At 41.4% G+C, this 24462-nt stretch overlaps 2 protein-coding genes across 6 annotated transcripts in view; one reads left to right on the plus strand and one right to left on the minus strand.

The window, feature by feature from the left end:
* Window positions 1–18723, minus strand: part of znf385a (zinc finger protein 385A) — a 55518-nt gene extending 36795 nt beyond the window's left edge. Inside the window, exons 1-2 of one of the 5 annotated variants that reach the window (XM_080898289.1) lie at window positions 18431–18722; window positions 12117–12334 (exon numbers count right to left, since the gene is read on the minus strand). In XM_080898289.1, coding sequence (XP_080754415.1) covers window positions 12117–12126 — 10 coding nt within the window. In that variant the 5' untranslated portion in view covers window positions 12127–12334; window positions 18431–18722. Of the gene's footprint in view, window positions 1–12116; window positions 12754–16613; window positions 16748–18430 lie in introns of those variants that run through there. The other 4 variants (XM_080898290.1, XM_080898287.1, XM_080898286.1 and 1 more) reach the window with 4 other exon arrangements.
* Window positions 18724–20150: 1427 nt separating this feature from the next.
* Window positions 20151–22497, plus strand: birc5b (baculoviral IAP repeat containing 5b). Its single transcript, XM_080898936.1, has 4 exons — window positions 20151–20312; window positions 20973–21082; window positions 21277–21391; window positions 21500–22497. The coding sequence occupies exons 1-4, from the start codon at window positions 20187–20189 to the stop codon at window positions 21581–21583; spliced, it is 435 nt and encodes a 144-aa protein (XP_080755062.1). The 5' UTR covers window positions 20151–20186; the 3' UTR covers window positions 21584–22497.
* The last annotated feature ends 1965 nt before the right edge of the window (window positions 22498–24462 follow it).

Below are 24462 nucleotides of genomic sequence, written 5' to 3' on the forward strand. Positions count from 1 at the left end.
GAGATGCATCATTTGTTTCTGTGTACGGAGGAATCTGTGCAATAGCAACGCACAACAGGAGCGTTGCTATTGCACACCACTTTACCTTTGGCCTGTAAACTTCGAATATTAGAGAAAGTGTGTGTGTGTGTGTGTGTGTGTGTGTGTGTGTGGTGTGTGTGTGTGTGTGTGTGTGTGTGTGTGTGTGTGTGTGTGTGTGTGTGTGTGTGTGTGTGTGTGTGTGTGTGTGTGTGTGTGTGTAAAAAATGAATTTTGAGTTGAAGCTATATTCAAGTGTGCATGTTAGATTTTAATGATCTCCTTTGGGCTCCTGTGGGTTGCTCTGGGTTTAGCATGGTAATCAAGGAGCATGTTGACACACACTGTTAGTCAGATTGATGTGTTTGTTTGGGTGGTGCAGGGCTACGCGGCTTTACACAGTGATGGACTACATTAGCCACTTGCTACTAATCTGAGAATTAATGGCTTTCCCCAGTGATGTGGTTCCCGTGCACAATGTTTTATTCAGATGCTCGCTTCGTAAAGTATTTAGATCTATCACTGTTAGGTTCCCTTGGACAAATACTCTATCCAAGTCAATGTAGCCATGTCTGAAGAGGTAGTTTGTCACCAGCAATTATCCTCCAAGTTATACCCTTTCTCAACTATCTCAAACATAGCAAACAGGACACGTGAGATTTTCAGATTCCCCTAAGGTCAATGCTGACATATGTATGCAGGTGCATTTATCTAAAGAAGGAGACCAAGAGAACCAGATGACACAACTCTCTTCAGTTCTATTTGATTCCCCATTTTATGCAAACGTGCTCTGACCAAAAATCATGTGTCTATCGAAGGCTGCTATTGTAGTTTCTAAAGGTTTGACCACAGTTCTTAAATCATGTCTGTTTCTGTTCTTATACTGAGTTTCCATGGCACGCCGATGATGCAGACTGCGCGTTTGTGTTCTAGCTGCTGCTAAAAGGATAGACAGCTGTGACGCTACAGTGATGACGACAACAAACCATTATGTAGACTTTCCCGTTTGTGCCCTGCATGCTGCATACCTCCCACACCCACCCCCTTTACTCTCATCTCTCTCCATCCTGCTATTGGAGGCTCAGACTGCGGCAGAGCAGGGCAGTGAGATGAAAAACACAATGATTGTTTCTGATGAACAAGAGGGGCTCCGTGAGAGGGAGAGAAAAGAGAGCGGGTCTCTAAGAGTGACAGAGCAAAGGGTAGGAGAACGCAGGAAATCAGAGCATTGTAAAGGTCAGTGTTTGGTTATACAGGAACACCGAAGACTGTGGAGAGTAACAGCTCCGCCTCCCAATTTTGTGTATATTTGTGTGTAGTTGGATAAGAGAAACTAAAGGAAGGAAAGAGGGAACAGACAGGAAGGGAGGGCGCTGGGCTGTACAGTAAAGAGTCTCACCTTGTTCTGCACCATGCACACACAGCACCCCAGCTGTCATCCAGCTTCACTCTCTTTCTCCGTCAGGGCCAGTGAGGACATGCATCATTCATGAGCAGAGACTTATTTGGCTGCGTCATCTCCTCCCATAACTGTCAATAACTTTTTCCCGGCTGTGGCTTCACCTTTACTTCAGGAGTGTGCACTGGACGCAGACAGCAAATTTTACATCATAAATAGCATTTTGTCCTAGAGACAGCAAACTGCAGAAAGTTTTAAGACAGACTAGGTGGTGATGAATCTATTTCCTCATAATGTTCAAGATTGGGCATTCCACCATTTAAAGCCATGGGACCTAATATCTGCGGCACAAAGTGAATGATACAAAAGTTTTTTTAAAGGGCCGAAAGCAAGTGGCACTCACTGTAATTTAGAGCAATTAAAGGGAATGTATTTAAAGGAAACACCGAAACATGTCCCACAGAAATGTAATGTTCTAAAATATATATCTGCTCCTTTAGGAAAAGAAGAACCAACATGTAGAAAAATGTAACAAGAAAGGCTAATTATCTAAGAACTGCTGTGTCCTGCCCTCAGCACCCTTTTTGTCCAGCCTGTCCTCTTTCCTGAGCCCATGCGACGCAACCTGCTGCGAGGCTGCCTGCTGTGAAGGTCACTCTCCCTGCAGCTATGGATTACACAGGCACGCACAGTCAGGCAGAATACGATACTGCCCTTGAGGAGAGGTCTGAGGCTTTGGTTGGCAGAGACAAGGCCTCTGGAACTTATGGACCCACCAGGACCAGCCAGTGTGATAACCAAGCAACCTCATGTCAAGAGTTGGTAGGTGGATGGAAAGGAGCAAAATAAATAGAATAAAACCACAAGAAATCTATCACTTCATACATTCATCCATTCAGAGGTGGGAAAGAATTAAATAAATATACAACTATATATACAAATACTGTAGGAATAATTATGATTTTGCATTAAACTCACCATTACACAAAAGAATAGAAGCTACTTAAAATATTAATAAGAAAAGAAGCAAACAGGTATGGATAGAAATAAAACCCCTAGCTGAGGAGTTCAGGATTCACACATGGTTGTAAAGCTGCAGCTTTACAAACAAAATCAAAATCTTACAATCCAATATAATGAGTTGCAATATTCTAGATGTGACAATTTAAAGAAGCAACTAAGACCTTTTGAAGATCAGCATGAAGAAGAACAATGGAGCAATAAAGCTGAATAGTCCAGCTAGTGTGCAGAACGGCAGTAATCAGAGAGACAAGATGACAGATTTGGTGTTTTTGGTTGCTTTGTATAGTCATTTTAAATGGAAGCTACAGTAGAAGATGCAGCAAATATAAATAGAAAAGAAAAATCAATACTGTGCTTTCTAATAATATGCTCCAGTGGAAGCATATAGACAAAGGGGGGGAAATGGCTATGGATAGAGGCTTTTGGAACATATCACGTGGGCGGCATAGGTGAAGAAAAAAACATTTATCATTAACAAATGATAAATGATAAATAAAAAAAAGACTGTCCAATAAATCTGCATGATTCCGACTGACTGAAGACTGGGCGAAAATTGAGGAAAATTAGCAGCGAACAGTTGGCTGTTGTTAAGGTCATTAGTTACTTTGACCAGCCCTGTTTCAGCGCTCTGAAGAATACAAGGCTGGTCTAAAAGGATTAAAATCAATAGTCATCTTTGGTTTCTAGTGAAATGGGTCAAGTATTTCATGCTTAGGGCCGGGTGAAAAACTGCCAGTGGATAAAGGATAAAACAGTGGAATCAAAAGGGTTTTTAAAAATATTTTTAGAGAGGAACTTAGTTGTTAAAGTGTCATAATTTTAGCGTTCAGCTGTGTGATGTGAAAACACTTAAACTAAGCCAGTTAGCAGCTACGGGTCGAGGTCCACAATGTGGTAGTTAGGACCCACACATATATGGACAATATGACAAATTTTTTTAGTGAAGGAGAATAAAACTGATTGTCAGTGTTGGGGACTAATGGAATACATGTACCGCCGTTACGTATTTAAAATACAAAATATGAGCAACTGTATTCCGTTACAGTTACTGTTTAAAAAGGTGGTATTCAGAATACAGTTACTTTGCTGAAATAAATGGATTACACGGCGGTATTTTCCTGTTTCATATGTTCAGCTATGCCCTCTCTATTTCTGGTTTCCACGCCCCAAACAAAACACGCATTAGGAGGCTCTAATGCCGGTGTGTACCCGGACGCCCACCCCCAGACACAATCTCGCCGCCCATAATGATGTGAAGCAATATTTAAAAAAAATATTCACAAAAATGATTTAATATGAAGGCAATAGGCAGAGTGTTACAGGCATAGCATGTAGCCTCATGGGCAGTGTAGTCCGTGCTGCAGGGAGAATGGACTGCAACTCTGTGAGCGAGGGAGGGGGGGAAAGGAGAGTGGAAAAGTACGATTTGTCACCGAGCAGAAACGGGAGCTGGAAGCATGTAAATATAATAATAACCACTGCAGCCAAAAAGAGTGCCTGACGAGCGTATGGCGAGTAACCTTCAGTAAAAGTAATAATTCACACAGCAATAGTACATTCATGTAGTTGTAAAAAGCATGATTATATAATCCAAAGTATTCAGAATACGTTACCCTCATTGAGTAACGTAACAGAATACGTTACAAAATACATTTTGGGGCATGTAATCTGTAATCTGTAGTGGAATACATTTTAAAAGTAACCTTCCCAACACTGCTGATTGCAGATGATAGAAGATGCTTCAGTTTCCAGCTTGTCCTTCTGTTACTTCTTTCTTACCTTTTTTATTTATCTAGTATGGTGTGTGAATTAAGAAAAAAAAGGCAATTTCAAGAAAAGATTTTATTTTTCTGTTTTTAGCAGGTGCTGCTGAAACTGGCACCGCTTTGAAAGTGTTATTAAATTTAAACATTAAACACAATAGGTTTTCTTAGTAGAGGTACAATGAAACTAAAAGCTGAGGATGAGAAACAACCATCGCTGGCACAAAAGGGAAATTTAATACCACGGTCTTCAGTCGTCACTCTGTTTCCTAGTTTGAAGTCAAATGTGGGGGATGGCACCTTTTATCCTGCAAAATGGTGCAGTGAGGGTCAGTGTCCTCTGAGTGGGACAGGAGCCATTTGACAACACCACTCTCTGGAGTCATGCCACTGTTTGGAGGTCAGAAAAGGAAAAAAATATATATATAAAAAATATACATATATACCCACACACAGACACACATGGCATTGTCCTCTCCCTGCTGTGACCTTAATTTGTTCTGTCTTGAGCATGAGTACCTACTGGGCAGCTGATGCACCTTAAGAGAGCAAGCTGACAGCATTTTATATATATATATATATATATATATATATATATATATATATATATATATATATATATATATATATATGTATATATATTGTTTTGAGCATATGCATGGGAAAGATGCGGACAGACAGAGGAGGGTAAGGATTTGAAAAATAAAACACCACAAGGACAGACTGTTGGTGTGCATGTGTTTTGAAGACTGCGAGTCTCAGGTGAATTTTGCTCATATTCACAAATTCTAACTGGCAGCAGTCTGAAACCAAGGCTGATGTTGGTGTATGCAGCAGCACTAATAACAGCAAAACTCCCCAAAATAAATAAACAATACACACAAGCTGTCTCTCTGCAGGCTAATCTTCTAATGAAGATTTGTGGCAGTGGCTGCTTGGTGATTATTGGCCTAGAACGAACACAAAAGCCATCTTCTCGCTACTGTAAATAAAACCTCGCATTTACACAAACGGTTGCAGGTGAAAATGAGAAAACTTAGGCTGGAGGCAGAAATGTTACTTTTATAGCGTATGGGCTGGCAAATGTTTTGCTTTGCTGTGCTGTCAAACGTCTCATGCTACAGTTAATAAGCAAAACCACTACAAGCCCAAACATTAACCACCATTATTCAGATTTGACAAATGTAATGTGAAGTCGCTTATGTTCATGCGGTAATTCCTGTCTCACTGGGACAAGTGCACCAATCCTGACTATGCTAATTTTATGGAAATGTTTGTTTCCATCCTTCCTCTTCGGTTCCATTTGTTACATTTTATCAGTTCTCTTTTGAACTACATTTACTGCCACTGCATGTTAGCTGAAAGTTATGTTAAATATATAAGCAACCATTCCTCCATCTGTGCGTCCCACAACAGTGTCTGCTGCTGCTGCTGCTGCATTAGGCAAAGCTGCCCAGTGGAAAATCTTTACATGCATAAATGCAAAAAGGTGTTTTTTTCAATGAGATACACGACTCACATGAATGACCTCAGGTACCTCTTCACCCCTGCGTCCCTTACAGCCTTCTAATCCACACCTCTCTTTACCTTCCCTGTGCACCCCCAAGGCAGGGAGCTGTGGTGCAGGTCCCGGCAGAGTCCCTTATCATCCCTCCCGCTTTCCTACTTAGGGGTAGGGCCGCATGTTCAGGGGAGAACTTGTTCAAAGACAGGTGTGCATACCAGACGCCTGTGTTAAGACCTACGCCATGCGGTTTCCATAACTACCTGCTAGTGAGGCTTCCCCGGCACTCATCCAAGACTGCGCTAAACCCTTCTGATAGCTCTAGCTACACTAGCTGTCAATGGGCAAGACTCCACAGAGGGCAGGTCGGAGCTCAACCTACTGACGCCTTTTTGTCACCCAGCCTTTCTGCTACTCATGATCAAGCATCATACATACATTTAAACATGCTGGAAGAGATTTAGTTGGCAGAGGGAAGGCGTTAGGGGTGGAGATTTAAGCTATTTTGAGCTGTTCATGTAACATTAAGGATTAAAAGCTAGCTTAAGGCTTCTTGGAACCAAACGCTGGTAGCATTCATTCAGTCTGTGTGCCCAGCAGTATGTAGTTGAGCAAAGTGAGATTTGTTTAGATGACTGAGGTACCATAGTGAGGACATGTCCTTGTGGTTATAAGTGAAGTTCAGCCAGAGCTTTAGGACAGCAGTATGTTAGATATACTGCTCATATTTCCTCTTGGTATGAGTCAGATGATACAGAGACAGAAGTGCTCCATGTTTGCTGTCACAAGGAAGCATGGATTTCACCCTTTAGCCTAGCTGTAACCAAAGAATTGTCACTCCACCCCACATCCAGCGTTCCTCATCTCACTGTTTTCTCATTTCCTTCTTTATCGCTTAGGTCCCAGTCCTCCTACACTACTCACTCAATCCCGCTTCTCATTCTGTGCTTCATGGAGATCCTCCTTCTACCCTTTAGCTTCCTCCTTGCTAGCCATGCTCCTATGAAATGACCTTGCTGCAACTCAATTGATTTCTCTTCTGTCTTTGTGTGAAACCCTATCTCAACAGCACTCAGAGGAATTTCCTCTTCCCCCCCAGAGCTGGAAAGAGCTAATTCTCTTTCATGAGGACACTTTTCACTCCATTTTATCTATCTGCTTTCCTCGTTCTCTTCCCCCTCCACTTCTACTCTCTTCTCGTTTGAGCACACAGAAATAGAACAGGCATGATTAATGCAACATCTTTCGCAGCCAAACGTTAGCTTTGCTCAACCTTTTTACACTTGGCTGCCGTTTGAACCTTACAAAACTGCAAGTGAATTATCAGATCATTACATCATCATAAATGCTTGATTCTTTCTATACATGAGTGTGATCAGTAAGGAGATAACAAAAGGAATAAGAGATCAAATAAACATTTGAGTATAGGAATTATTTCACGATTTCATATATGACATACAAACTGCTGAATCAGATAATAACAGTATACACTGAATACTCAAATCTCTTCAATTTAATTTGCAGAATTTGTGTGCAATTAAATCAAACATTCAACAAGCAGTGAATATAAAAATGGTCTTATTATAGATTTATGTCACTGCACTGTCCTAATAGTCCAAGTATTTCAAATTATGTTAGAGATGAATAAAATAAACCATTGCATAACAGAGTGCCATGTAAGTGCTCAGCATTTTCACAGGAGTTGTTCTGAACTCAGTTATGATTCACTAACCCTTATAGTGAGAGAGAGAGTACTGAAGAGAGAGCTGAAATGTGATTTTTTATATTTTCATGTAATGTAAAAACACTGATTACTTAAATATTTAACCAGTGGCAGTGCAGTGTTAAAAAGGAAGCAAAGCTTTTGATCTCCAGTCTTTCATCAAAGCAGCTGTATGACACAAGGTGATTCAATACCAGTATGGGCAAAAGAGAACACCTGTGCAATGTTAAGCCACCTTGCATAGGGAATGTAAATAAACATATTAACAATTTTTTGTTGCACACAGGAAACCCTAAAGAAAAGAAAGTCACAGTTCATGAACATAAAATAAAAGGCAATCAAGTTATTAGTAAGCTTTGTCATGAAAAAAAAGAGCACAATTAAGCAAAGACATCAGGAAAATAGATGACAAAAAATATTACACCTCTACATGATAAAGGCAACACTGTCTCTTTGAAAACACTAGAGAGCTGCAGTGTGAAGAATCATCTGTGCCTCTTTCCACTTTGTGATCAGACAGACTGTTGAAGCATACAGAACATTTTCCAGGCTTCAACTCCCAGGTGTCTTGTAGCCCCAGGATTCCCAGTAAGTAGTCAGCCAGCTTGCCTTGGTGAATGCACTAATGTGACACCATAATCACGCACAGGTGCATTTCTGTGCTTCACAGCGCAGCAGCAAAGCGCCAGGTTTTTTTGGTGGTGGTGGCAGGTGCCGTGGGCCCTAGTGGGTGCTTCATAAACGGCACAAATCGGTTTTATTTTCACTGTTTGCTTTTTTACTTTATGACTATAACTCACAAAAAAATACTATGTTTACTCCAGGATCATTCTAATTTTCACTAAAAAAAACCTTTAATACAGGGCACTGCGGGGAGACCAGTGGAAACATGGGAGTCAGGAAATCACACACCTTTACCTTTTGCTGCTCCGCAGTGTGCCACACACACACGTGCACACACACACACGCACACACAAACAAACACAATGGGTTTCCATCCCACCAGTCCAATAACAGGCCTATTCATTAGAGTCTCTTACAGACAGTATTGACAACCTGCTGACACACAGTCACTCCAGCATAAACAAATGGAGCAACAGAGAAAGCCAGGCAGGGAGGGGATGAGACCTAGCAGCTTTTTGATGGAAGAGGGATCTCCACAAACCAGGGGTGAGCTAGACTTAAAGAAAGAAGTGGCAAGCCTGCTACTTGCTCCTGCTCACACATATATCCACCTAATATCCCTTGCACACACATTATACAGTCCCCCTACAAATGAGTGCCACATTTATCTTACATGCCAGGTCAGCCCTGACCTTTGTGGCATATTGTAATTACTGTCATGGGAATAAGTCTTTTTTATTCTGTGCCTTGGTATGCAGAGCAGCTATAAAGGTGAAGTGGGTCAAGCACACTGAGCTACTCATCACACAGATCACACAGCACAATGCCATAGTCTTACCTCTTCCTGCTGAATGGCATCATGATATTCTACAACACAAACTGGTGAAACCAGAGGTCCACTTTGCAGAAAGGTAGAAAATGGGGTTGCAGAATTCCTGCAGTTCCAGCAGCTCTCAAGTATTCCCCTTATGTCTTGGATATGCAAAGAAGCATAAAGGAAAAATACTGGGGCATGAATACCAAATATCTGGCTCATTAATGAGTTATAATTACTATGTCACTTTGACATAAACAAAGAGAGCAGCACAGTCATGAAGAAAATGGGGATGGGGGGCATTGCTGATCTGCTCAAACACATTTTTTTATGATGTCTTTGACTTGACCTCTGGAACCAGGTGTGTGCAGTCAATTAAAAGAAGGGGGTTGCAGAGCTCGGTGAATGGAATAAGCAATAGCTATGCAGACAGGAACAGAAAGATAAACTTTATGGAGACAGATGAGGTAGGAGTGGACGCTCAAACACAAAAACAAAGAGACAGATCGGCTGCATGGCCCTGAGCTCGGGAGGTCAGATCTGACTCAAACAGACAAGACAGATGAGACATGAAGCAACGTTTAAACATGAACTGCTCATGACATGACAGGTCCTCCCCCAAAAACTTTGCAATGATGCTAACAAAGTAGATTTTACCAGGAATGCTTGTCAGATAGTCACCATGCAATATCTGGTGACAGTAAGAGGGCAATACAGACAGTTCCTGTCTAAATGTGGACTCCACACCAGGAACTCACTGCAGGCGTAGATGGTTTGTGCTAGACATCATGGCGGCTGATCACCATGACTCCACAGTCAACTGAGAAGCTCTACACTAACAGGAGCCCAGCGATCATGTTCGTTATTAGGTCGCCATTGTTCTCTTGCTGTTTCTCTCTCTTTTTTATCCACAAACACACACATGCACACGTGCACAGACATGCACACACGCACGCGCACACACATGCGCGCACACGCATGTACTGACCAGCAGCAGTCTCATACCAATACCTCGGTGCAGAGCCCATGCCAGACAGACAGACAGCAGACAGACAGACAGCTATGCTGGCTGCCTGCAGCTTTGTATATAAGCACACTGCCATTGCAATGATCAACTTCAGAATTGTCATTACTATTACAGCAGCCAAAAGCCTCTGTCAGGCCTCCAGAATGCCGACAAAGCTAATGACAATAGAATTGTGTACAGCATCAGGGACAGAGCCGCACTGGTAAAGGTTGTTTGCTCAAGGTCACAGAAAACAGTGGAAAGAGAAAAACACCAGTAGCCATGCAGACACAATCGCTGGAGCATGTGGTTCTCGCAGGCATACTCAAAAACACATTTCTTTCTTTAACTGCATTTTTATAACGACACACATTTCCAATTGAGATATGTTATCACAACGTTGCAGATTTATATCAGGGAGCTTAATCAGGAAATTTGCTGATTGGAGGTCGACATCAACCAGTGCCAGAATTGTAAAGGTCATTACAATGACATTACCCTTTTCAGAAGAAGAAAGCTAGAAATGTCAAATCACTCAGTAGCCACATCATCATGCAAATGGAGCAGAATGTTAGGCACGAGAAAATCTCAGTGTTCAGACAGAAATAATGAAAGATGCCTATCTGAGTGACAACTTAATAAGCAGAAGCCTTGGGTCAGCTTTTTCGGCAGGTGTGAAGTGGAAAGGTTTGACAAATCATTAGATGCAATGAGAAACACACAGATTTTGAACGTTAGAGCCACAGTTCATTATCACCGTTTCTGTAAAATAGAAAAAAGATCTGTGGCGTAACCAGTTAACACTGACATCAGTCTTTATGCAGAGGCCAAATTTATGTTACTGCACAACAGAAGTTACGTTCCGTGTGATATTGCTTCCATCAAAATTCAAATACACACACTCCAATGACTACGCTAAAGTTTAACCTCAACCAGCAGAGTTGTAGTTGGGGGGGGGGGGGGGGGGGGGGTGTTGGTGTTAAGATATCCTACCCAAATATCATTTACGGGAGCTGCTACCACCTGCAACCTGATCAAGACAGTACTTGTCTGTTACATGAGGCTCAAGTCGAGGAATTGTTCATTTTTAACCAGCTTCAGAAGTGCAAAATATAACCCTTAAAATAGAGATAAATTTTAATGTTATTTAACAAAAATTAAAAACCTTCCCAAAGTGAAAAAGTTATCTCTTTGATGGCTGTTCTAAAAAAGTTTAGTGACTGGTTGAAAACCTTTAGCTCACAGGTACACACACACTTTGAGCTCCCACACCTCAGACTGCATGACTCCCCATAATCATTAAAGTTATCTGCTTGAAAAACATGCCTGCCGGGAGAGCAGAGAAGCAGAACTGCGCCTGAATCAGCCCAGGCATGCGTTAAAACAAAGTGGCCTCTCCGGGAGAGCGTGCATCAACGCACACACACATTTCGAAGTAATACATGGGCAGTAAGCACACACGGCTTCACAGTCATGGCCATGTGCAAATAAGAAGACTCTAGAACATTTTTACAAGCGAATTTCCTTTTAAAACCTCTGTATGAATCTACAAGCCGAATGCAAAGCGCACACAGACCACACAGAATCCCCTCTGTTAGACATGGCCACTATGAGACCAGCATACTAAAGAAGAAAGTGCTGGCTGACTCACAACACAACAATGTCTAGTAACTGGAATCTATACTCTCCTGCATGCTAAGGAATGAATCTTCTTTTTAAAATGTGTTTGATGACTTGGACGCTTATCATTAATCAGGATGGCAGCAATGCAAGGTTGAGGAGAAATTGAGTGCCACAGTAACAAATCATCAGAAGAAAGTCACGAATTCTGCACTGACTGTTTGTATAAAACCGCATGACATCAGTTATCACCAAGTTCAGCTGAAACCATCTTTGTCACTTAGCCCCTTCTGACAGAACATGAGAGTGGTGGAGTCTGGTCATGTGACCAAACAGACCATAATGATACAGTCCAGTGCAAATGCTTTGACCTTCTATGTCATCACTCACACCTGCCACATAAATGGCACACTATTAGCGTAATTACAAACACTATCTGTAATTTAGAGGTTGACCCAGGCGCTTGGTATTGACAGATGTCTCTGTGCAATCAAAACCAAGCAGACTACTAAAAAAATAAATAAAACAGAGCTGCTGGTGGCCAAGTTTAAGTAGGGATTAGTGATTCAACAGCCTGACTGATGTCTTCTAAAATCCGATGCACCAAAAAGCAACAACTCACCCAAAATCATTGCTGTGCGTTGCCTTTGGTGTCCCTGGGTTGACAAGTGTTCCCTCACTGCCCCCCGTCTCTCCTGTTTTCTCCAAGTGTACAATGGCTCCAAAATGTCTTTTTCAGAGTTGCTCTCCACTCTCCAGAAAGAGGCAACTCAGAGAGGTAGCGCTAGATGTGAGGAGAGACTGCTGCTGCTGCTGCACATGCCGTCCCTTGCGCCTGCCCTATCCAGGTGAAAAACTGAGTGTGAGAAAGAAACAGCACGAGTGTGAGTGTGTGTGTGTGTGTGAGGAGGGGGGTCCTCTGTTTCTGCAGTGGTGGCTCAGGTAAGCCTCAGGACAGCACAGAGGAGACAGAGAGAGAGAGAGAGAGAGAGAGAGAGTGAAGAAGAAAAAGAGAGAAGGGGGAGCCTAAAGTGTGACAGCCAATCACGCTGGCAGGGGGGAGACTACAGAGCCAAGATCTTCTTCTCCACAGCAGCCAGGAGGAATTGTGGTGTGGTCTCCAACAAACAGCTGACAACCAGTTTCCTGTCTACTGTATCACTTCAAAAGGAAAGCAGTTCGATCTACTTTAAAGTCAACATCTGCTTTGGTCTCTCTCTATGAAGCACACAACTCCCTTTCCCATTCTGGCTTTCTCTCCCTCTCTCTGCTCCTTGTTTTTTAGGGATTGGATATAACCTAAAGGCACCTTACATGCCTCTGCTCTGATTGGTGGCAGGTTCGACCAATGGGAACAGCAGCAGGCACTTGTCATCATGCAGAGTGGAAGTCATGAAGGGGAGACAGAGCTTGACTGAAAATGCTGTCTCCCAAAACCAATTTCTCACTTTTATTTGCCACACTCTCCTCACCCATCTCCCCCTCACAGTGAGCCTGGTTTTCTGTCTGTTGCATTCGCTGTTTATTACCTCCGCCTCGCTACCCTTTGACTCCATGTGTGTGTGGACTTGTAAGGGGATTAACCTTAACGCTGTGCGCCTTTGTGCTTCTCTCCCTTTCCTCCCTCCATCTTTTCAACCTACCCAGACAAAGTTACACATTCTTATCAACATCTGTGGTTTCATCAAAGGGGATAGACTTGAGACTGGGAGTGGGACTGGGGGGGAGCAAGCAAAAAGGAGAGATGAAATAGAAAGCGACAGAGCGGAGGAAGCAGAAGAAGGAGGGGCAGAGATTAAACTAAATACAAACTGACAGAGGAATGAAGAGACAACCAGAAGGATTGAATATTGAGACAAAGACAGACAGAGTCGGACACAGAAAATGGGCTGCGGAAAAATTTAACTATCGACCAATGCAATGCAGTCAGTGAATGAAGAGGAGCTTCACAGCCAGCTTCTTATGGTCCACTTCCTCCACACCGAGGAGCCACTCAAAGAATGCCTGCTGTCATGTTGAGCACTAGTCTTTGCCTCTCTCTTTCTGTCTCTCTCTCCAGCTTCCCTTGTGAAGAGAAATCACAGAGAGACATTCGGAAAATCACACAGCCACGATGTTATTGAGAAGCTCAGCGCTTAAGAGAAGGCTTAACAAAGCTGTCAAAAAATTAATCCCCTTGGGCGGGCATGCTTGCAAACACATACAGATATAAACACGTGAGCCTGGGGCTACAGAAAATGCTGCCTGATGTTCATTGTGCCTCCTCTTGTCCTGCTCTCTCTTTCCCTCTTTCTCTTCTATCTCTAGCTCCACCACTACCCTTCTCACTCTCTCAGGCTGAGGCTGTGAGTCACAGGGTGTTGGAGTGAATACTAAGGAGGCTGGCTGACACCTCCAATACCTCTCTTTACAGCAGCTCCACTGCATACGTTTAGGCTACTGTATGTAAACACTGGCAGTCTTAGGTGCCACAAACACCCACTCAAATTCTTACAGACTCTTATGTTTGGATAAAATCCAATGACTAAAAACTGTTGGTATTATGGAACATATGGTAGCTCTTAAAGACACACAGAAAATTTCACAACTGCAAGCAAGATCTGACACATCCAGCAGAGAAAATAATGGACTTTACTGATGTGGAACAAGCTTTTTTTTTAAGTGCAAAGGAACAGACAGGTTAGAAGAAGAATTTTAGCCTCTGGCTCCTTGGACAAACCACGCAGACATACATTACGTCTGCAGGAAATGGACTGAGTACAGAAAATATTCGTTTTTGAAAATGTGGCACTAGCAGCTGGAACAATAGTTGTTATTAATATAGTTGTGCTTGCAAGTTGTTCCGTCAACATTTGTGTGTGTGTGTTTGTGTGTCAGCAAAAGACCTGAGATAGTGTTTCCTCATTAGTTGTGTTGGTATCAATAATTCAGAGCCGGTCCTTGTTGTTGTTCAATGGGCCGAGAGCTAATGTGCTGTCGGGCCAACAGGGGCCCAGGGCCCAGCGCCACTTTAATGGATGTCATGATGAGAGGGTGAAATTGGAGCATGGAGCTCCTGTATCGTCCAAAGACAAGAAGAAGAAGAAGAAGAAGGGAGGGCAAAGCAGACGGCAGGAGAGGGGGACAGGGGTAAGAAGCTCAGGGATAAGGTGAAGGCCACTGGGGAGAGGACAGATGGTATTATTGGACTGGTATGTTTGGAGAAAGGTGATGTAGAGAAACACTGTGTAAAGAGAGCAAGAAGGGAGGAAGCTGCTCTACTACGATTGGTTCCTCTGTTTGTTCATAGAGCCTTCTAAAGCTAATCTCTGTCACCTCTCGATGAGAGAGACACTTATGCCACCAGGGACCTGTTATAATGAAAGATAATAATGAATAATGAACTGACATCATTTCACCTCCCATCCACTTGTGTTTCTAATGTTGCTTCACAATCAGTGGAGGAAATAACAAGTATGGTCATATTTAATTTGCATGTCTATAGTTACAAAACTATTTTCTAAAAATGTTTCCACGAACGATGTGATCCGATTACAGAAACTAATCGTAGAGGAGGGGAATTTCCTAAAAATTAGCTCCGTGTATATAAACAGACACAATGTTGCATTCAGCTGAAACATCTGTTCGCTACACAAGCAATTAATTATAGAGATTTAATTGGCAGGGTATTAACTGCTAGATACTGCTTTTGTTTTTCAACTTTAAAGTGCTTTGTCGTTTTAGCAAGCATTTAAAGGAATTTGTTTGCATTCAAATGTGTCCCTGAGACTGTCAGATTTCCCAAGTTTGAAAGTTGTGCTTTACTGCTACAAACCTTTAGGTCACACTACATAGAGTATTGCAAGTATTGCAAGAAAGTGTAAAATGTAAGTGTAAAAACTGCATCTGTACCTTCAATGATTAAAAAAATAATTATCATTATTTCTGATTTTATTTCAAAAGTTATAAAATCACAATGACTTTCACACATAGGTCAAAGGGAACTAAAAGGTCGTACACCCGCCTTTTGTACAAACTAATAATTTATAATAAGGTAATGCAAAATAATAATAAGACATATGTTATGTGTCTTATGTTGAATTTTGTATGATTTACCCCATAGGTCAGTGCAATAGCTGAGATAAGGCAGGATTAAAGAAGAGTACAATAATTTAAGTAGTCTCGAAGACGGTTAATGTAATATAGAAATTCTTCTTAAGATTATTTTTATTACTCTTGATATTTGTTATGATTACCGAACATTTACTTTGATATACCATGTTTTGAAGGATGATGTCAACAATCCTGCAACTTGTTTACAAAATTTTTAGCATACTTCGCTTTTACTCTGTTTCTTGAGCCGTTTCTATCAGCGAGCTTTCACTTACCTCTGAGGACACTGTGTTGAATCTAAAGTAGGCTTACGCTAACTTTGACTTTTGTATATAAATCTCTATTTTTTTTTAAGTGGTAAGTCTTTTTTAAAGTGCTAACACAGAACAGACTAATACTGAACTTTATCATCACTTTTAAGTGAGTCTGAAGGTGCCAAAGTATGCAGAAGTAATTCTGGATTCCAGCTAATGTTTAATCTATGCTACCCTCTATTGGTGTAAGCCTGTTAATACAGGGTGCCTTGCTTCTGTTTGAGCATAAACAGAATATCTGCTCTGGTACTAGACAAGCATTTGGAAAACTTCCAAAATGTAAAATGATCTCATGTAAACTGAAAGGCTAATATGTTCTCAGAGCCACATCACCACACATAGAAGTAAATAAGGGAACCAAAGAGAAAGCTGACACAACTGGTTATGGCCTTAAAGCCTGTCAGACTGAGACAGATACACCTCACTCAAGTGGAAAAATATATACAACAGATTTGTTGAACAGACAAAGCTGTTGAGGCCAGTGTCAGATACAAAAGGAATGACTGCTGAGTATGAAAGGCTTATAAATACTCATCCAATGATGTTCAGCAACAGACTGTGAGAAATACTGTATATCAAACCCGAGGAAGAGCGTGCACATCTAACTCAACCCTTCAAATAATGCCAAGATAAGTCTTCCTCTTGCTATCCTACTGGGGGAACACACAATAAATCTACGCTCACTGAAATTTGCAATGGTGACTGTAACTCACTTCTCTTCAAGAGCTCGAGCGCAGTCAAAATGCAGCTTCTTTTGATCATAAATTCAAGTCATAGTTCATCTCCGAGTCCTGCAGGCACTACAGTATGTGACTCTCCAGACGTGTTAGTTTTCTCTTTTCTTCTTCTAAAGTCTGTTTTTTTGCATGGTGATGCTGATGTACAGGCCCAACCTCGCTCACATATTGGGCTTTGGGTGCCTCTCGTCACTGTGGTGGTGAATTTAGAGACTGGCTATGAAAGTCAAAAGTGAGCCGGCCAGGCAGGTGCCATCAGCGTACTTTGGCTTTGCCTTAGAATGTGACAAATAAGTCACCATGTCAAAGGAAAACAGCAATCTTTCTCTTTTTAACCAAATAATGAGTTTGTCATAGGACCCAATCTGTCTGGTGAGTAAGTGGAGCTGAGCAGGAGCACAAGGACCTCTGCTTTCCCCTTGAATCGGCCTGAGCCTGCAAGTCTGACAGGCATATCACTTTCCAAATGTGAGGGATAATCATCCCACTAAATTTAGACTATTGATCAGGTGTGGATGTGTGCAGGAAATGTGGCCAGCCATATAACATGTTGCTTGAATTCTTTGTCCCACTTCAGAAAACACAGACGAACAGAAAAATGTTTTCCTGTCATTCCAGATACAGTACGACAAAAATAACTTACCAGCATGAAATCCATTTTTTCCCCATTACTCCAACAGTTGATGAGACACACTATTAGAGAAGCACTCAATGTGCCCTTGTGTACAGATTTTCTCCCTTAATTTTGAATTAAACTATGAAGTGTTTTAGAGTATTTCTATAAATATAAAAATGTTTTAAGCTTGTTTTAATTTTAATAATTCACCGTGTAGCCATGTTTTTAAAAGCTTTATTTCTTTACCTTTCAGCAACATGTTTTGATCAAACTATCAAGATGATTGTTATGATTTCTTTTCAGAAAGAAAGTTAATAAAGTTTCAATGACTGTCTCCTACAGAAAGAGAAAGAGAGAGTCTGTGAGAACACTGTATGTGGATGTGTGTACACAGGTGGGTGTGCCTGTCCTGTGAATCCACACTTGCCTGCGGAGGTGGAGAATGTCGCTGTTGACTGTCACACTCTCACACTTTCCTGACACTTTTACACCAGCACCACAGGAGCACAGGGCGCCTCTCTTTCCGGCCATATTCAGATCACACACTTGCATCACAACTCCTTTCTTCCTGAAATTTTACTATGATGATTCGCATTATTCTGCTCTAAGCCAACACATTATAAGCAGTGTATTTTTATTTAGACTAATTATCATCTCTCCAGCCAGTCCTCTATTATTAAACCTCAACATGGGTCAACCAGATAACATCTAAAATCTAGCATCTAATCTATCATCATCAAGAAAGTGTGCAAAGTATTCTTTATTTAGCTTTTTTCTAACAGTTAAACACAAGTGGTGTACTCGTTAACGGGGACAAGTTTCACTCAAATATGTATTCCTTGAATAATGTTTGTGTGAAATTTGAGCAAACTCGTGTGGAGCTCAGTCTGGATGTGAGAGCAGCAGGAAACAGGTGGAGCTGTCAGGACAGCGCTCATCTCCACAGATGTATACTTGAGAAAAGGAAAGACCTTCAAGCAGTGACCTTCAAGCACACCTGTTCACATATTTGTCAAATATAATCTAATTTGAGGTAACCAAGGCATATTTATAAACCCAAAAACTGCACCACACAGCTGCAATATTGAAGAAAAATAGAAGTCATGCATACTCTGCCATTATACGGAAGAAGACACATTGCAGAAGACGATGATATGATATTAGGTTCAGTTCTTACCTGTGCTCCACATTGACTTCAGCTACTCCTGCTCTTAATGACCGGGTCCAGTCTCTAACACTAGCTAGGTAAAATGAGAAACAACTATTTCCTTTGTTGAATCCTTGTACAATTAAACTGATCTGGCTTTTTGCAAGTAGAAGAAAAACAATTAAATTCTCATTATTTTGAAAAGATTCCCACGATCAGTGAAAGGAAACAGCATATACTTGAGTAATATGAAGGACATGTGGACATAGAGACCGCATACATACACGTTGCCTCTGTCACCTCCCCTCCACCTCTCTGCATCATACCTCCTCCCTCCCTCTTACTGACAGACCTGGTGAGAGCAGTCGTGTCAGGGGAAGGAGCGAGCCGTTTGCCGAATGCTGTAGCGGGGACTCATCAGCAGCAAAGAGGGCAGAAAGGTGAGCCAAATGTCAGTGAAGGCGTGAGGAAGTCAGATCCAATACCAACAGATGAGAATTACCCACCCGTGAAAGGATTTTTGGTACAGCATGTGGATTGAATTCTCCAACATTTGCAAAACACTCTTAAGCACACAAGCCTTTCTACATCTGCAAATTCTTCAACCTCTAAATAAACCCTGTGGTCCCACTGGATCACAGCACAGCTGCTGTACCTCAAACCAACAGCAGTGTTTAATAAAATCTGATGAAAAAAGCACAAATTCAGATATAAATAAAAGCAGAGTGACGACATAACACACGAAGAAATTTAAAGGTAAATTCTATTCTGCAGTAAGCAGTCATCCACCACATAGGCCAACTGGAGCTAGCTTTAATGTGACATCAGCTGTACAGTGAATGTCCAACTCATTCAAAGCCTACTGTTTGATATGTCCTTACACAGCATCACTTCCTAGAGTGCCTCCAGTGATTAGTGTGCGAGTGTGTGTATACACAGAGTCACACACTCACATCCTAATAAGCAGGTACTGCAACCCCCACCTCCCCATGCATTCTGCAGAAAGATAAGGTTAGAAGGGGAAAGGACAGCAGTTTATAGATGTAAGCATTTTTTAGCACCCAGGGGCCTCGGGGTAGCGTTACAGAGTAACAGAGACTCACTGCGGACAAAAAACTGCCCCCGTCTCTCTCAGCAATAAACATGCCATTAAAAGTAGCACCAAAAACCATTAATGGCTATAGTGTCTCTATTTACTGTTAGGTTTCTGACACATACACATGTAGGGGAAAAAAACTCAAGCGTATTAATAATTTCTCAGTAAGAATGCTGGATCGTATTTGTGGTTAATACTGTAAGCTGGTTCAAAGCCAGAGGGAAGGAGAGAAGGCAAGGCGGGTTAGGTTGCCAATTTTATTTCAACAATAAAGACAAACAGATGTCTGTGTGGAAAACCTCACTTCACAAGTTAAATTTTTGCTTTGTTTTGTTTGTTTGTTTTCTTTACCTAAATGATTTTTAATTGAACTTTTGACTCATTCCCATTCACTGCTTTCCCCTCAATGTATATCTGCAGTGGTTCTTCTTCTTCTTTACTAGCAGGGCCTAATTTTGCCCACAGTTGTAAGTTAGTAAAGTTTTACTTGTATAACAACTTTCAATCTTAATATAATAAAGATATTCACAACAAAAAACTGTAGAACATAAGAACAAAAGCAAGTCTAAACAGATCCTCGCGGCCTTGAACCTGGGGAGGATTTAATCAGTGAAAAGTGAAAACAGCTGCAGAAGTGTGCATGGCAGTGATTTAAGCACATGTCAGGCTGAGTCCATCCTTGGTGACATTATGGCGAGCGTTGATGTGCTGGCAAAAAGGTTTTACTCATTTGGCAAAATGTACAGTCATGATTTACGTGAGCAAAGTTTTGTAGACTGGCCATTTAGAGAGGACTGCAACTGCACGCCTGAAAAGGTATGACGCCCATTGCAAGTAACTGAAATCTTGATGCTTTGGAACATGATTAGCTAGCTTGTTTCCATCATATTTGTTGTATCTACAATATGTTATGGATTTACACAGCGGTTACCTTTGGTCAAATCTATTTTCTAACAGGTTGGTTTAACTGGGACTTCTTGGGAAAATATTTTTATTTAAATAGTTGAACTGCTTTCTAAATATGACTTAACATTTTGTATTGACACCAAGCATTTAAAGGTAATATGTAATTAAGTTTAAGTGTAGGTGGTTCAAACTGTACACAGGAGTATTTACACTCATCTCCATGAATCATAATTGTAACTGATGATGATCATTGGTATTCCACTACATACTTTTATGAAAGCCTGGCAGTGTGCAATTTATGGTTAGGGAGGTGCCAGATTCAGTTTCAAGTGTCCAGTGCACAGGTTTGTCCCGGTACCTTCTAGTCTTGTCATGATAAACAGGCTGCTGACATCTTGCTTTATGAGCAACAACATGTGCCATGTTACCCTCTGAAGTCAAAAGGAGACCATCGTCAGGTTTCATTTTCAATGAAACTTATTCCTTTGCAAAAAAACTTCTTAATTCTTGGCCTGCCTGGCAACAAAAGGGTTCAGACAATATGGTCTCTCTTGCTTTTTACATTTGCAGATGGCCAAAGCTGGGTTTGTCCACTGCCCCAGTGAGAATGAGCCAGATGTTGCCTGCTGCTTCTTCTGTCTGCTCGAGCTCGAGGGCTGGGAACCAGATGATGATCCCTGGTAAGAAAAAATATGCTACCTGGGGTGCAGCAGTTAAACATTTAATTTGTATCTACATTACTCAAACGTGTTTCCTATATGCAGAAGACCGACTGCTACATGAAGTTGATAAGTCATGGCTCCTGATTATTGCCTAATCAGCATTATGTTTTTGTTTTTAATTGTGTTTTTGCTTATTATGTACATCTGACAAGGTCTGAACATGAGAGACGATCTAAATGTGACTTCTTAACCATGAAGAAAGACTTCACCAAGCTAACAATGGCTGAATTCTGTGACCTGGAAAACAAAAGGCTAAAGATTTACTACGTAAGTGCCCATCAGTTGGCTGTGTGCAAAGACACTAACTCTTCCTCAATTCTTACTTTTTTTTTCTTCCCGCCCCCCCCCCCCCCTTTTCCAACATTCTCCCTTTAGAAAAAGGTCTGGCACAAGAAGATGGCTTTTTTGAGGGATGCCATAGACCATACAGTTGCGGAGCTTAAATCTAAGCTGGACTGATTCTATGCATTTATTCATTGCATCTTATTTTATTTCAATACCAGTCTTAAGTGTTAAACAAGAACCCGCAGCCTGACTCACTGGTCGGATTGGATAGCAGTTCATAAAATTCAGCCTTAGGCGAATGCGACACTTTCTTTACAGTACCGTCTTTGACCACAAGATGGTGCTTTTGCATTAAAGCTGCAGTTTTGCTATAACGCTGATACACTTTCTGAAATTCCCAATCTCTCATCAAAACCTTAACAAATGCACCTCACTCTGAAATGAAAGCGCACATTGAGCTGGATTACAATGCGGGCTATATTCTCTTTTTTTCAAACACTTATCTTCTCCCTGAACGTGCCACCATCCCTACCACCCCTTTTCAAACCTTGACCCTGGACAGATGGCCTGAAGCCCCTCCTTTTCAATACCAACTGTTGCCCCAGTAACATCTGTTACATATAGGGGGACAGTGCACCGAGGGCTTGCCAGGATACTTCTCTAACTCTGAGGGGGACTGAAATTCAAGAGATGCTGCAGCTGACAGTAGAAGGCGTGGGAACGATGGTTGCATGATAAGCACTTGACTGGGTTTGTTTTGCACTTAAAGAACAACGGTTTAACTCTGAAAATCATTTTAATTTTTCTCCTGTCTTTATGCAAGAGAAACTGATGCAGGGCTCTGTTTGTTTCTCACTGTGTTTTGTGGAAGGCTTGGTTGGATGACGTGAAGGATTAAGAGATGCTATCCCTTCCCCAACCTTCCACTGTTCTGGATTAATGTCTAATGTAACACTCTGGCCACTGAGCCCAGATCAGCTGCTTAATTCTCTCTTATCTGCTCACATGTTCCGCAAATTGAAGAGAATATTTTTAGACAAAACTAAAGTAAAATGCTCATAGGTGATGTAACATTTTTAATAAACTGTTCTGCTTTTATAATTTCCTCTGGTCTCTTTCTTGCAGTGCTGTTGTAAAATATTTCCTCAAACTATATTTTGTTCTTTAAGCTAAATGCATTCATTTAAAAAAGTTAAAGGATATGAAGGTGTATGTTGAGTTAGTATGGGGAAAGATCCAAGCTTTTTACTGATGAGGTGTCTGGGTAAGTGGTGTGGCTTTGCGTGAATACATGAATCATAAGGGGGATGTGTGCAGTAATTGCTAATGTAACTCTAATCTGGGCTTATACCCACATCCTGTGTCAATCCACTTATTTATGTGTGCTCCAGAAAATGAACAAAGAGAATAACTTGGTATGACTTCTGTCCTCAAGTGGCACAGATGTAACAGATGAGCTTATCTGTGGGAATGGAGTAAAATATTTTAAATTACTGCATCATAACTAAGCTGGGAAGATGCCCTTTCACCTTTTCCCATCCTGTTATTTAAGACCTGAATAAACCTAACAAATCACACTTTAAAATAACAGGAGTCCACAGAGCACTATGACACATGCAGATCTAATTCTAAGCTTATTAATGACTGTGAGAAAGGATTGGTCATGAAATAGGTTTCTCTTTAATAAACTGTAAGCGGCAAGTGTAGCAGATGGACAAATTGACAGATGTTGCTAACAGAAACTTTACAACCTGGGCTTTCCAGTCTGGCCCCATCTGTTGCTCCTGCAACCAGTGCCTCCCTCTACCCTCCTCCAACGTTTCTCATCAGCATCTATCACTGAATCTTCTCCTCTCATTCTCCATAGTGCCCAAAATGAATGACATCAGCATTTACCCCCTCATATGACCCGGTTTAACCCCTCATAAACAAAGGGCAAATTAAAAGATGTCATGAGCGCAATGGATACACTGAGAAAGGCAGGATGATGTTAATGTAACTTTTAAAGTCTCACGCTCTTGTCTCCGTCTGAAAAGTTCTGATGGGAATATTATAAAAAGGATAAATGACTGGCATGTAAAGAAGCCAGCTGACACAGAAGCTTAGATGCCATTGTGATTGTGGACCACAGTCTGTGAGTGTGTTTAAATGATGAATTTGCTGATAGACGGCCAGATTAAGGACAATGAGTTGCACTGTTCATTGTATTACAAAGGGGGGGAGATAAACATTCACTTCATTTTCATTTTTCATCAAATATTCTCTCATTTCTGGCTGCTTCTCCTCTAAGACACCGCAGCCCGTCTACCTTGGCTGTGTTTTGTGCCCTGTTCCAAAGGGACCTCCATCTGTCCCTACACTCAGCCCATTGTGGTGTCCCTAAGCCCAGAAACTTCCACAATGTAGTGGGCGTGTGCAGGGGGGCCAGGGTAAACACGACAGCATCCAGATCCCATTAGAAGCTCTTTAACTCTAACACCCTAACGCTCGGAGAGAAGTCTGGGAGGGGAAGGTCCACCCCTCATCCACTTGCACACAATGTCACCTTTACACCCACTTCCATAGGTAATGAACCTGGGAGCTACCCTCTTTCTTCTCCTCCTCCTCTCCTCCTCCCCCTCCATTTCTGAGTTCATGTTTCATATTTTAAAAAGAGCCCTTAAATTCTATTTTATTATTTTTTCCTGACATTAATATAAATATTTAAACTTTCAGTTGATGTTTTAGTGTTTTATCAGAGGGAAAAAAACATCATTGACTATTTATGACTGAAAGCTGTCATTTTAACAACACCTTACTTAGAATTTAGTTAATAAATGAAGTTAAACCTCTGGCTCAGTACATTTTTAAAAAATTATTTTACTCAGTCAGACCGTGCTCCATTTTCTCTTTCTGTCTTTGCCCATACCTTTTTTTTCCAGCCATCATCTTGGTCATCCTAGCTGCTCCTGAGTGTAGGGTGTTTCTGTTTTGGGGGTGCTCCACATCTCAACCAAGCCACCCATTGCCTTATGCACCCCACAGAAGCAAGCATGTGTGTTTATGCATGTGCG

Source organism: Rhamphochromis sp. 'chilingali', assembly GCF_963969265.1.
Source record: "Rhamphochromis sp. 'chilingali' genome assembly, chromosome: 12".
Classification (NCBI taxonomy): Eukaryota; Metazoa; Chordata; class Actinopteri; order Cichliformes; family Cichlidae; genus Rhamphochromis; species Rhamphochromis sp. 'chilingali'.

Bases quoted from the DNA above. Each gene is read 5' to 3' on its own strand.
- birc5b (XM_080898936.1), top strand. From the start codon at position 20,187: ATGGCGAGCGTTGATGTGCTGGCAAAAAGGTTTTACTCATTTGGCAAA. The intron at 20,313-20,972 runs GTATGACGCCCA...TTACATTTGCAG, and splicing joins GCAACTGCACGCCTGAAAAG to ATGGCCAAAGCTGGGTTTGT. The intron at 21,392-21,499 runs GTAAGTGCCCAT...TTCTCCCTTTAG, and splicing joins AAAGGCTAAAGATTTACTAC to AAAAAGGTCTGGCACAAGAA.